General features: G+C 37.9%; 1 protein-coding gene across 2 annotated transcripts in view; it reads right to left on the bottom strand.

Annotated features, from left to right (window-relative positions):
• The window catches only part of PTTG1IP2 (PTTG1IP family member 2), a 30,133-nt gene that overhangs the window by 14,469 nt on the left and 2,155 nt on the right, over positions 1-13,509 (bottom strand). For both annotated transcript variants that reach the window (XR_015797806.1, XM_007443218.3), the window contains exons 2-4: positions 12,228-12,280; positions 9,301-9,409; positions 5,884-5,995 (exon numbers count right to left, since the gene is read on the bottom strand). Coding sequence is in view for 1 of the 2 variants with exons in the window: in XM_007443218.3 (XP_007443280.2) it covers positions 5,884-5,995; positions 9,301-9,409; positions 12,228-12,280 (274 nt within the window). In the remaining variant the exon portion in view is untranslated. The remainder of the gene's footprint in view (positions 1-5,883; positions 5,996-9,300; positions 9,410-12,227; positions 12,281-13,509) is intronic.

The raw sequence follows: 13,509 nt of genomic DNA, 5'->3' as shown, positions 1-13,509 counted from the left end.
ATGGCAAACTTTTTAAGATGGAAAACGTTAAATCTGTCTTGTCTAGGAAGAATTATGGCCATCAACATACTACTATGGCTTAATTTTCTGTTCCAAATTATTGTAATAAAAATTGAAAACAACATATTAAATGATTGTCATATACAAGTAACAAATTTCATATGGCCTAATAAATGATTGAGGATTAAATTTAAGATACTAAGAATGAACGGGTTTGGCAGACCCAAACTTTAAACTGTATTATCAAACTACCTGTCTAACTTGGATTAGAGATAGGAGCTATAACTTCCTATTGTTGGGTTATCTCCATTGAGGGAGCAACACTCTCAAGATGGACTGTACAAGCAGAAATAAACAGTTTATAAAAGATTATACAATAAAAAGCAGCATATTAAGTCTGGGATTAATCAATCCAAACCTATTACTGCTTGCTCCTTATATCTGACTGAATTTGGAAACTTTGTAACACAAATTTGGAGCATTTACTAGGCTTTATTTATAAATTATTAGTGAAATATGACTCAGAAACATGTTAAAGAATACATGATTAAATAAATGCAGCATTTAGATACAATTATTGTGGGTATTTCAATGGAAGAAAAACATCATGAAATATTATACTTAGAGAAAACTGATATAAGACATTTTACTGCTGGTATATCTTTCCAATACTGATTGTTAAAATGGACAATTCATTCTTTAAAAAATATTAGAAATACAATGATCAGATGGCATTTTTCCATATTTGGTGGCAATGTTGTAAAGCTCAATCATTCTGGAAAAAGATTTGTAACAGAATGACAGAATAGTTTTTTTCTCTTGTGCTATTGCTCTGTTAAACACTGTATGATTTGATATGTACTGGACAGTGGCTTCTTCTTTGGAAAAGTTATTTTATTGGGCAGTGTTATTGTTACTGTTTATTAATTTTTTGTTGCTATCCAAACGCACCATTGATCTTGCTGTTCGTCACCGAATACAAATTCCTTGTGTATATTTTATACATGGTCATTAAAGTATTTGTATTGTGTTGTGTTGTGTTGTGTTGTGTTGTATTGTATTGTATTGTATTTTAAAAACTGGATTTCCTATTCACCATGTTATCTGATTAAATATTATTAAATCTCACTTTCCCAGAAAGTTTACTGAACTAGCCTTGTACATTCTAACTCCCGCAAGGATACTCTATTAGAAAATATGCACGGCTATCTGCAGAAGAATGGCTAATGGAACTCTGGGAGTTTGCTTTGACGTCCAAAATAGCTTTGTATTTCAAAAGTAAAGCAAAAGTAAAAATGTAACAGAAGTTAATTTAGAAATCATTTTTTAATTATAATTCTATATGGGCTCGTACCATATCTGCAAATTTGGGTTTCTCTTAACATGAAGTCTTCAATTGCTCAGACAGAAATTACTATAAATCTTAATCTTATTTTATAATTTATATTGCACTGATTATTGTTGTTGATATTCATATATTAGATTTAATGATTATCTGTAGTTTTTAAAATGGTATAATATATAGTTATTTAAAACTAATAAATTAAATATTGAAAATTTTAACCTAATTCTCTGATGCTTGTAAATTCCGTCTATCCATTTTTTATTATTCTTTTATGCCTATTTTCTCTCTCTTTTGTGTCTTTTCCTTTCCTTTCTGAAAAACACTTAATAAAAATATTACCGTATTTTTCCATCAATAAGACGCCCCCATGTATAAGACGACCCCCACTTTTCCAACCCATAATTAAGAAATCAATATTTTAAAGATAGTGCAGAACACATTTTTATTTAGTAATTAGGTAACATTTACCTGATACATTTGGTGGGAGGAGGTCCAAACCATCTCTCGGCAGCTCTATTTCCATGCTCTTTTGCATAACTGATTACATTCAATCACGTGAAACTGCTGATAGCTTGTCTCTCCAAACAGACTTCCTCCAATTGGTTTGTTCAGCATCAGCTGACGTCAGTTACATAAGGCTCATGATTGGAGGAAGTCTGTTTGCAGAGACAATATGGGCAGTTTCACTCGTGATTGGAGGCTCGTGACTGGAGGAAGCCTGTTTGCAGAGACAAAGTATGGGCAGTTTTGCAACTGCGCGGTTCTCTCCTCGGCTTACTTCCTTGCATAAGACGCCCTTCAATTTTTAGCGTAAGGATTTTTTTAAAAAGTATCGTCTTATAGTCGGAAAAATACGGTATATATAAAAAAAGGACATCCATTGGTATCCTTGTAAAAGTTTTCCCTGAAAGGTTTTTTACTCTGGCATATATTACATATGCATTTGCCCATTCACACATAACAGCAGAGATCAGAGCGCCTTGCTCACAAAGTATGATACAAAGAGGTAGATTACCCTTTCAACCACTCCAACTCTCTGGGCTCTGTAACATTTAAGTAATTTTGTCTCAGACTTTCAGATACCAGAACTGACTGTCAATAAGGAGAATATTCCTTAAAACTATGAAGTATCAGGAGGTGGGGGGCGCGGCTGGGCTGGGCTGGTTTTATCTTCCTGTTTTGGTTTATCATATATCTGCCCTACATGTTTAGTCTGGTCCTCAGTACGTATTTAAAATATTTTAAATGTAATGGGTCATATATATTATTAGCATTAAAAGCTTTTTTGAGCTAACTATTCTGAAATCAAAATATTGTAGCATTTATGCATTCATATCAAAGAAGAGATTTTTAAGTACACTGTTACGAGGAAAGAAACCTGAAACATTTATCCTAGTTATACAGTTGTGGTTTTCTCTACTTTAAAATCTTCAAGAATATTAGTTTCATCAGTGAGAAAGCCTGAATAAACCAAATATATGAAAATCCTTGCATTTTTTCTTTAATACAGTGCTAGAGAAAGAGAACTAATCAACATCCCTTGCCTTTCAAATACTCTATAAATATTCATGTCTTTAATTAATGGATATCTGAACTGCAGCTATGCAAATATTTTAGAAGAATTGAACGTATAGAAAATGCATACTCTTAATTAAGTCTCTTCTTAAGTTGAGCCACTAAAGCAAAACTGAATGTTAGAAAATTCAGAGCATGAGACCAGGAATACATATAATCAGTGAAATTAGGCTTGACACAGGCAACAGCTCTACACTAAATAAGATTTACTCTAGAGAATCTATGGCATCTTCTTAATAAAAGGAAGATGCTGCCTCCTTGACAGCCAAATCCTAACAGCCAGCTGACAAGTCATGGATACTGTAACTGGAAGGGTATTTATTATGTTCCTTGGAATGGTGCTTTCTGGCATAGTTCAAAGTGCCTCTGAAATGAATTATACAAATAATATATGACAACTGAAGACATGTCTTACATTTTCAGTGCAGTTATACAAATGAATGCATAGTAGCTATGAAAATATTCTCAATATTACTGTCACTTAACATGAACCTGCATAATTCTCAACAAGGAAAAACATTAAATATTAATGTTAATTTAACACCCTCCTAGAAAGAGAAACCACACCACAGCTTTGGTTTACAGGGCCATAAATATCTGAAATTTATCATATTCATAAATTTTTTCAAGTCCTTAAACCAGAAGTTTCCCAAAATGTGTCATGAACAGTTTTACTACCCAGGCACAGTGTTACTGTTGTGATTTTTTAATCCTCCTGTATGCCACCCAGAGTCATGTAATAAAATATTTACTGTATGAATGAATGGATCCATTTTGCATATACTTGGAACAAGGAAAAAGATGCTCCAAGCAGCATCTAATACACAGCCTCTGCCAAATATAAATATTAGCCACAGCTTTAAAACTTCTGCTGTCATAGATAAGTGTGGGAAATTTCTGCAACTATAAGTTCCATTTTTATATTATTAAGTTATTTATTGTTGGAAAGCTACAACCACACATTATTTTTATTTTCTAAAATTCCTGTGAGGCCCAGAAAGGACCCAGACACACCCTTGCTAATAAAAAATGTTGGCAGCTAAAACTTTTACAGCATGCCAATTTCCCACTTAATTGGGGGGGAGGTGGGGGTATTACATAAAAACTCTTTAAAAATTATTCAGGTAGGGAAAGCTTGGCAGATGACAAGGAAGACTACATGCGCAGTATAATCTATCAGCATCACGCTATGGACCTCAGGTCTAATATTATTTCATTTTATTTATTTGTTGCATTTTCTCTGGGAATTCAAGGTGGTATTCACTCAAGGTGGTATTCCCTTATTCATAGAGTTTTCCCTAATGATGGTTTTCATTTTTTTCTTTCATTTATTTTCTATATGGCATGTACACAGATGTCATTATTAGAAAATCATTATACTAGAACATTGGCTGGATTTAATGAGTTTTATATGATTTCTAAAACCATTTTCCATGACAAACTCTAATTCTACATATTATGCACATAGATCAGGGTTAGGGTTGAGATAAACCATTTTTATAGTTTTGAGATGCATTTTTTTCTTTTATATTTTTTGGTCTCCAATGACCGCAAGGTGCCTAGGTCCCAGATTCAACCCAGGTTCAGACTCCAGCATCTAAAAGTAGCAAGTAGCAGCTTGCTGTTCTTTCTCAGATCATGCAGAATAACAGCTAGTCAAATTAGAAAGTAAAACCCTAGACAGGCAAATAATCTGTCTTGGATGGTAGGTACATATTTTGTGTAAATATATTTAAAAATTAAGAATCAAATCAGCTACAGAATAACCACAAGCATCTGATTACAACAAAGCAGGAATCTGCCGCAAAATGACAATTTAGAATGTTTAATTCTTAGAGTTTTCACATATCCAACATTGTTTTTTTACCCAAATCTTAAATAAGATATTAACCTCTGCTGCATATGCTATATAGGTAGTCCTCGACTTACAACCACAATTGGGACCAGAATTTCTGTCACTAAGTGATGCAGTCATAAAGCGAGATGTCACATAATTGCATCACTTAGCAACCACAATCCCGGCAGTCCTGGTTGCCGTCGTTAACTGAGAATCACGGATCATTAAGTGAGTACCCACCTCAATCCAAGCCATTACGGGCTTGGTCCCTCCCAGCCCCATGTCTTGGTAAAGTAAGGGACTGCCTCTAACTCCCCCACCTACCTACCTACCTATCTCCCCCCCATCTCTGCCCTTCTGGCCGCCCTGCACTCTGCCTTGCAGGGTGGCAAGCAGCCCCAGAACTGCACAGCTCTGAGGTTGCTTATCATGCCCTGGGAAGCCACAGCTTGCCCCAGCCCAGTCCCAGCAGCAGTCACCCTCACCACCCTACACTCCAAGCTGACTTTCACTGTCTTCTTGCTCCAAAAAGCCTCTTTGCAAAAAGCTCCTGGAATGCAGTGCACCAAAACACTCCTTTGCAAAAAGTTCCTGGCAGGGCTGGGCAGGCTTTTGGCTTTTCTTTTTCGCAGTGCAAAGCAAAAGCCCAGCCCAGTCCCACCCAGGAGCTTTTTACAAAGAAGCATTTTGGAGCAAGACGGTGAAGGTCAACTGGGATGGCAGAGCACAGGGCAGCAGGGAACCAAGAACGCATAAATGGGGAGAGACAGGCAGGTGAGGGGAGTTGAAGTGCCCTTGCAGTTCTAAGTGTGGGCAGGCTGCCAAGCACCCAAATTTTGATCACGTGACTGTGGGGGTGCTGCAGTGGCTGTAACTTCAGGCACCAGTCATCACTTTTTTCAGTGCATTTGTAACTTCGAACAGTCACTCAATGAACAGTCGTAACTCAAGGACTACCTTTTGTCCCAATCCACTTCCCTAACATGTCTGTAAACAATCTAATCAGGTTTACAATCACAGTATGAAGATTTACCTACAATTGGATCCTTAAGGACAAATGTGCTAGAGACTGCAAGTGCTATTATCAGGAGAAAATCAAGAAAATGTATTAAGAAAATGTGTTTACCTTCCAGAACGCTGGCGACATTTACGGCAGCAATAACAGCAGCAGCAAATTATGACCAGCAGAAGGATGCTTGCTACAACACCTATGGTGATGATGATGGCTTCCAAACTGACTGAAAATCAGAAGTAAAAACAAGTTAGAAAAGGTAGGAAATGTAGCAAGTAGAAGAAATTGTTATGGAAAAGTGTGATTTATGTTCATTATGCTTACATGCACGCTATCATTACATGCACATATAATGTATCTGTCTGGTATAAAGACAGGTCTATCACTGCAAAATCTGTTTGCTAAATTTAGACATTTCATTTCACTTGTTATAATGTGACTGTGCATTTGCCAATTTCTCATAATCCATGTATCAGCATGGTGTGTGTTCATTTATCACCTACTTCACATTAATAGGAAGAAAATGTCATAAGATACAAAAATGAAAAAAAAACCCTATGTAATCAATGAAATCCTACTTGAGACAATGACCCAGTTAATACATAATGCTATGCCATAATATGATTTGTTTGTCTTTACCTTATCATGGTACATCCCAAGAAAAAATCCAGTCTATAAAACCTAGTGGAACAATCTGCATATCACACCAAGTTGAAAACAAGTCACCTTATGGTTAAACCCAGCAGACAAATACCATATAGTTCTAATATGCACTACCTGTTTTCATAAATCAGTCATTTATAGATATAACAACATTTGTCTTTCATAAAAAGCATCTCATGTATTTATTTATACCCCATCTTTCTGTTATGGAGAACCTTCAAGGTGGCTAACAAAATTATAAACAAATACTGAATATAAAAATGTAAACATATAATTTAAAATTAGTAACAAACACTAGAATCATATTAACAATTGAAAGCCAAGCAAAAGCAATGCATCCTTACAGATTTTCTAAAATTTGAGAGTGAGAGCCAAACATTACTCTGGAGAGGGCATGCTCCATTGCTGGTAGGAATGCAGGAGAAGGTTCTTTCCTGTGTGCCAAAAAGGTAAGACTCTGACTGCAGGGGCATCTTCAAAAGGTCCCCTCCTGCTAACTGCATCAAAGATATGACATGTTTTCTACACTCAATTATTACAAAACTGCTTTACTATATTGAATACATTCTCTCTTCATGTTACACATTTATACCAAAAAACTTGCTGGCAGTGCTTTGATATCACAATAAACATAGAGTTTATTGTGGTGGAAATACTCCAGACAGCCCAGGCTACATGATTGCTCTTTATCTTTTCACATCTGGTACATCCTTTATATCCTTTCTAAACCAATGGAAAGTTGGAAGGAAATTATGTAAGGGAGGCCTGGGCATCTATTTGTCCATCCGTTAGCAGGGTAATTCTGAAAACAGATTAGATCGAATTTGGTATGGGGGAGAAGCTGGCAAAAGAAAGACTGAGTTTGAAAACAGGTTGGATCAGGCCAAAGGTTGCAGAAACATAAAAAAGCCCCCAATGCACCCCAATGCCGACTGTTCCACTCTAAGAACGCCTCACTCCTGGTCATGTGGTCCAGTGCAGGGCATATGCTCTCTGCTTCCAAGTTCATGTATATACACAAAGAGACACAATCCAAGAGGAGAGTGGAAACACATATACAATGTGTAGAGTTCTTTGACTTACAAAAGTACTGTGAGAGATGAAATGAAGCGAGAAATGTCTAGAGCACCACTGGAGAAAGACAGAGTGAATTCAACTGAACATGGGTGAAAGCTTTCATTAGGGCTTTCCTTGTGGTGGTAAGAGCAGAGGAGAGAGGGGACTTCTCTTATGTATCCACAGATAGCCAGCCATAGAGCACGCGGCCAGGGCTTGCTAGCAGAGCAAACACAGCCTCCCATGCAGGGCTCCATTCCTACAAAGACTGCCACCACCTTATCTCCCCATCCAAGGGGAGACTACCTGTCTCTAAAAAGCCACACTCGGGTGTGGATTCAATTCCTGCAAGATGCTTCTCAGGGCAAATGCTCTTTGGTGCCTTTTTGTGCTGCAAAAAAAAGAGACTAAAAAGCAGCCCGAGCCATACCGCGGTTGGGCACGCTGCAGCTCAGGGGCTGCTGCTTTTGTTTCTCACAGTGTGAAGCCCAGCCCAGGAGCATGGCGCAAAGGGCTTTTTGGCCCACTACAGCTCTGGGACTACTTTTCACTTTTTTTTTTTGGAACATGAAGCCCAGCCCTGGCCCAGCAACCCAGCCAGGCATGCCTCATCAGCAGCAGGAGCAAGAAGACAGTGAAGGTCAGCTGGGGCAGCAGAGCACAGGGTGGCAACGGTCTCGGAGTGCAGGGTGGTGGGGGCGAATGCAGCTGAGAGTGGGCTGGGGCAGCTGCGGTTTCCCAGGGTGTGGCTGGCAGCCCTAGAGCTGCACTGTTCTGAGGCTGCTTGCCACCCCAAAACGCAGGGTGCAGAATGGCCAAAAGGGCAGAGATGGGGGGGAGATAGGCAGGTAGGGGGAGTTGGAGGCAGTCCCTTACCTTACTGAGGCTCGGGGCTGGGAGGGACCAAGCCTGGAATGGCTTGGATTGGGGGCGTACTCACATAACAACCCACGATTCTCAGTTAACGACAGCAACTGGGACTGCCAGGATTGCCTTTGCTAAGCAATGCAGTCACATGATGTCTCACTTTATAACGTCGCTTAGTGATGGAAATTCCAGTCCCAATTGTGGTCATAAGTCAAGGACTACCTGTATAATAATGTGCTCTACACAGGGCTGGCCTTGAAGGCCACCTGGAATTCAACTGGTTCAGAATGCAGCAGTGCATGCAGTTTGGGGCACCCTGTGATTTGCCCATGTGACATCTCTGTTGTATGCACTGCCCTGGCTCCCAGTTTCCTCCTGGGTGCAATTCAAGATGCTGGTTATTACCTGTAAAGCCCTATATAGCATGGGGCCAGATTATCTGAGTGACTGTCTTTTTCCTGAGAACATCTACCCATCCCACTAGATGGGTTAGGGTGGGCTTGCTCCAAGTCCCCTCTATTAAATGTTGTCATCTGGAGGGTCCTAGGAAGCGAGCCTTTTCCATATCTGCCTATGCTATGGAATAGCCTCCCCCCAAGATATGGAGGGCCCTTATCCTTCTTGCCTCGTGGAAGGCCGTTAAGACCTGGCTCTTCCCTCAGGTGATGGATCCAGATGGGAGATGAGCCCGGAATTTTTTGTGGTTTTTTAGAAGGTACCATTATGGCGTGTTAGTTTTATTCTTTTGTTTTTGTTTTTTGTGTGTTTGTTAACTCCCTACAGTGTTTTACAAAATACAGACAGCCATAATCTTTTTTCCAAACAAACAAATAAATAAATAGCAATACCATCTCACAGGAGACACTGAACTGAATATTCATTCATAAAGACATAATAATTATGTTCTGGCTTGTGCATATTTAACATATTTACAATACTACATACCCCAACATATTGCCCAGTAAGACTTTGTAAGTAAACACAATGATGATGGTGGCATGAGTTTGCTTACAGGATAATCCATACAAGTGGAATTTTCACTGCACCAAAGACACTGTGGGGAAAAAAAGTGAGAAATAAAAACAAGTTTATCAAGAAGCATGAACCACGCTTATTATTAAATCATCAGTTTTATCAGGGTTAGCACTTGATCAGCACTTCTGCAATACATTCCACACCTATCAGAAACAGTAACAGCCAGCACAATGGCAATTTGATCTTTATAAATTCTTAAACCTCAATCTTTTCTTCCGTATTTATTTATTTTTACATCTCACCTTTATTGGACTACTCAAGGCAGTGTACATAATACTCTGGCCTCCCATTTTCCCCACAACATCCATGAGGTAGACTGGGCTGAGAGAGTGGCTGGCCCAAAGTCACCCAACTAGTGTTCATGTCTAAGCGAGGACTAGAATTCAGAGTCTCCAGGTAACAAGTCCAGCACCTTAACCACTACATCAATGTATCAGTTATGACAGGAAATGTTTTGTCCCATTAACACCATGCACCTATTGAATGAAATTATGCCATATTTCATCTTGATTTACCAAGATCCCATTTTTAATGGCTAGAAAATTATAACAGCTAGCACATTTAGCTTATTTGATTTGCTTCATGTCAACTTCCTTAAATTAACCAGAGGAGGTTTAAAAAAAAAATGACAATTCCCAAGGCCATTTAGATGGACTCTTCATACTATTTCCCATTCTTCATCTTCATTGCTGAAAATGTATTTTATATTAATCTGGGCAAAAAAATAAAAAGCAGTTTAATTTTCCAGGAATTCAGAATCTTTATACTGGCTTTACTTATGAAGTCTTTCCTTTTAGCAATTATATTTATGAACACTGCTATGATGAAATCAAGATGTATCTTTCATAAGGACAATGCTGGCAACGTTGCAGTGCTTTCCCTGCTGCATCCATCATCCAATCATCAATACAATTCATCAGCTCTGGCATTCAGGGCTTAACTGATTCTAAAACATGTATGCTGTTTTAACGATTTCAATATGGCTCAGAAGGCATTTCTTGTGAAAAAATCCAGGCTGCACAGCTACCATTTTTATCATAAAATTGGGGCTGGGGGTATCAGAAAGTATTATCCAGTCTTTTTTCTTCTCTATACTCTTCTATGGATTTCTATCTGTAAAAGAATTCACTTGGGCTGAACAAGAAAAGGGAGTATTTCAAAACATTACCAACAAAGAACAGATGGCTGTTGCAATGCCAGGCTTCTCTGGGAAGAGGGCAGTTAGCTCTTCTGTTCTGCTTTCTGGAAAAAAGAGGGTCAAACAACTCACAGAGACCCTGCCTTAACGAATCCACGCATAAATGAGGATGGGAGTTTTGTTTATTCAGTTTCCACAATTTTGTATCCTAACTCCTTATTCCTCAACACTGAACCAGATTAATGAAACAAGATGTGACTCTTGTTTCCCTGGTTATATTCTGCTGATAGGAGCTTCCTACCCTCTTTTATCAATGATGTTCTGGCCTACTCTGTCACTGTTCCTCTCCTCTATATAACCTGGTGCTACTGCATTCTTGCCTCATTTCTGTTCTTTCCACTCAGTTCTCTCTTCTTGCTGAATCTAAAGTTCTGAAGGATTAGAGGAAAGGTACAGAAGAACCCTTAATTAAATGGCTACCGTGCAACAAGAAAAAATATTGGGATAGATGCTGTTTTTACATAATGAGGTCACTGTTATAAATTGCAATCATTCAATGTAAAAGATTACTATTCCTCTGAGATCAAGCATTTTAAAAAATGCCGTATATTTGATAGCAACTAAACAAGTCTTTGTGCATGAACAGTACACAATCCAAATTCAGGAAAGGGAAAAGAAAATCAAAGTTGATTTTAAGCCACTATCAGAGTTCATCTGGACATGAAATAACCATCATTTGATATATTATCCATGCTAAGAGATTCATTTTTCATTAAAAAAGATACCTTTAATAGTCACATTTTTTCATCAGTTTTAAATACATGGCACATTAAACACATTAGTTCTGTAGTATTCAGAGAGACTTTAACTTTTTTCTTTCATGTTACAGCAGCCATGATTACTAAATCATTTCCAAACTCACATATTTACCCCAGTCCCCTCAGGTGCCGTTTGATTTCTTCCCTCCTTTCAGACTTCTCACAAGCCACAGTTTGCCCTTATATCTAAACTAAATACACTATGGTTTGGTAACAAATCACAGCTTCTACAGCCAACTGGGTGTAACTGAAATTGTGATCTTAACACAATTTCAAAAGAGGGATTAGAAGCCTACACAGGAAGAATAAACTTGAAAGTTCAGTCACTAATTACCAAGCCATGGCTTATTCCTATCAATTAAATAGCTTTCTCTCTCCAAACATTTATGACATTTTCCTTACAATTTGAAAGCAAGAAGCTGTCAGGCTACCAGAGAGATAAAAAGAAACATACTCAAAACTGTATCTTTATTGTATTCCAGGGAATGGTAACCATAACAGAGAAGTAAATTGCTGAGTGAAGCAGAAGCAGAAATTCAGAATTTACAGCCAGTCAGATCTCAAACTTTTTCTGCTCTTGCAGCACGCTTTGAAAATTTGGATTTCTTCTTATCTCTAGCCCTCAGAGTGTCCATTTATGGCAGATACTTCTTTACATTCTCTGCATTCCTACTCTTCCATTCAGATAAGCCCACCACTATAGGCTGGAATCTTCAAGTTGCTGAGGTCTAAATGGGTTGTCTTATAGCTGCTAGTGACCTATTATTTACTGACATCAAGCAACAAATGTTTGCAATTTTTTAAATTTCTGGCCCTGCTCATGAAATACAGTAAAAAGAGTCTAAATTCCCCCCTGATTAGATAAAAATGAGAATACTTACTGTAGTATTTTTTATACATTCTTCACAACTCTTTTTAGTAAAATCTGAACATTCTGAAAAAGAATTTAAAAATTGCATGGTGAGGTTTAAATCTGAAGGTTGTAATTTTTATAAAAGAACTGTACAGATACAGAAGCAAAGGTTTTTTGCATCCAAGAAAGGTCAAGATTTTAAAGTGAATTAAGTATGTATAAATACTTTAAAAAACTAATCTTTGTATTAATTACAGGATGCTAGGCTTTAGAAAGCATCTTGTTAAGACAAGTTTCAGGTACCTAAGCAGAACACTGTTATTTAGCAGCAAAGTATATTTGATTGTAAATTCCAACATTGTAACTTGATAAACAATAAGCTCAAAGCAAAGTCTTCAAAGCATATTGAATATATATCTGCAATACTGAACATAAACACTAACTAGAATAAAATGAAAATACTATTTACAAGCATTTATTTTTTCATATACAGGTAGTCCTCAGTTTAAGAACAAGTTCCATTCCCAAGATCTGTCCTTAAGTCGAATGTATATGTAAGCTGGAAGAGTATTATTCTATAATACTGTATAAGTAGTATTGTGTAATTAACTCAAACCATTGTGTATTTAACTCGAATTTTGCTACAATAGGCTCCATTCTTAACTGTCATACATAAACCGGGCGTTCTTAACCCGTGGACTATCTGTATTACATCTTTGTAAGCAGCATTTTCCAGTGATTCTTTAGCTACAGTTAAGAATAGTCTTAAGAACTGCAACCATTTCAGGATAATTTCCATGTAGGCTAACTTATATTTGCATTGCATATAAAACATTTTTGCTCAGATGTTTTAAATAATATTTGAGATATATTTATTTTAAATGGCAACTTCTGCAGAAACACACTGTGACACAAGAACTGCAGCATAACATAAAAATGAACTGTATCTGTGATGTGATCAGGAAAAGCAGAGATCCAACCTGCCTGCTGCCTGCTCCCTCCCCAGCAGCTTCCCTCTACCACATGGAGAGAGAGGGACAGCAGGATGAGGCAGACAAAGCCAAAGTCATTCAGAGCTCCCTTACACTCTGCGGTCATTAGCTGGGGTACAAAAGCAAGGCTGCTTTGGGAAAAAAGAGTACAGGATGGAAGAAGCAGTGGTGGTGATGTCTATCAGCAAACTCTGGCAAATTTGACCGGAGGGGAATGTGTTTCTCCATGCAAGGGAGGGCAAAATACCATCTAGTCCAAGCAGTAAGATGAAGGTTGCACTCCTTGTACAGCCCCTGCCAGCCCCACTCTGCCTCTTG

Source organism: Python bivittatus, unplaced genomic scaffold (assembly GCF_059951505.1).
Source record: "Python bivittatus isolate LINGU-HERP-01145 unplaced genomic scaffold, Pbiv_v1 ctg000610_np1212, whole genome shotgun sequence".
In the NCBI taxonomy this organism is placed as follows: domain Eukaryota; kingdom Metazoa; phylum Chordata; class Lepidosauria; order Squamata; family Pythonidae; genus Python; species Python bivittatus.
The sequence above is the reverse complement of the archived record's forward strand: the minus strand, read 5'-3'. Positions and strand labels throughout refer to the sequence as shown.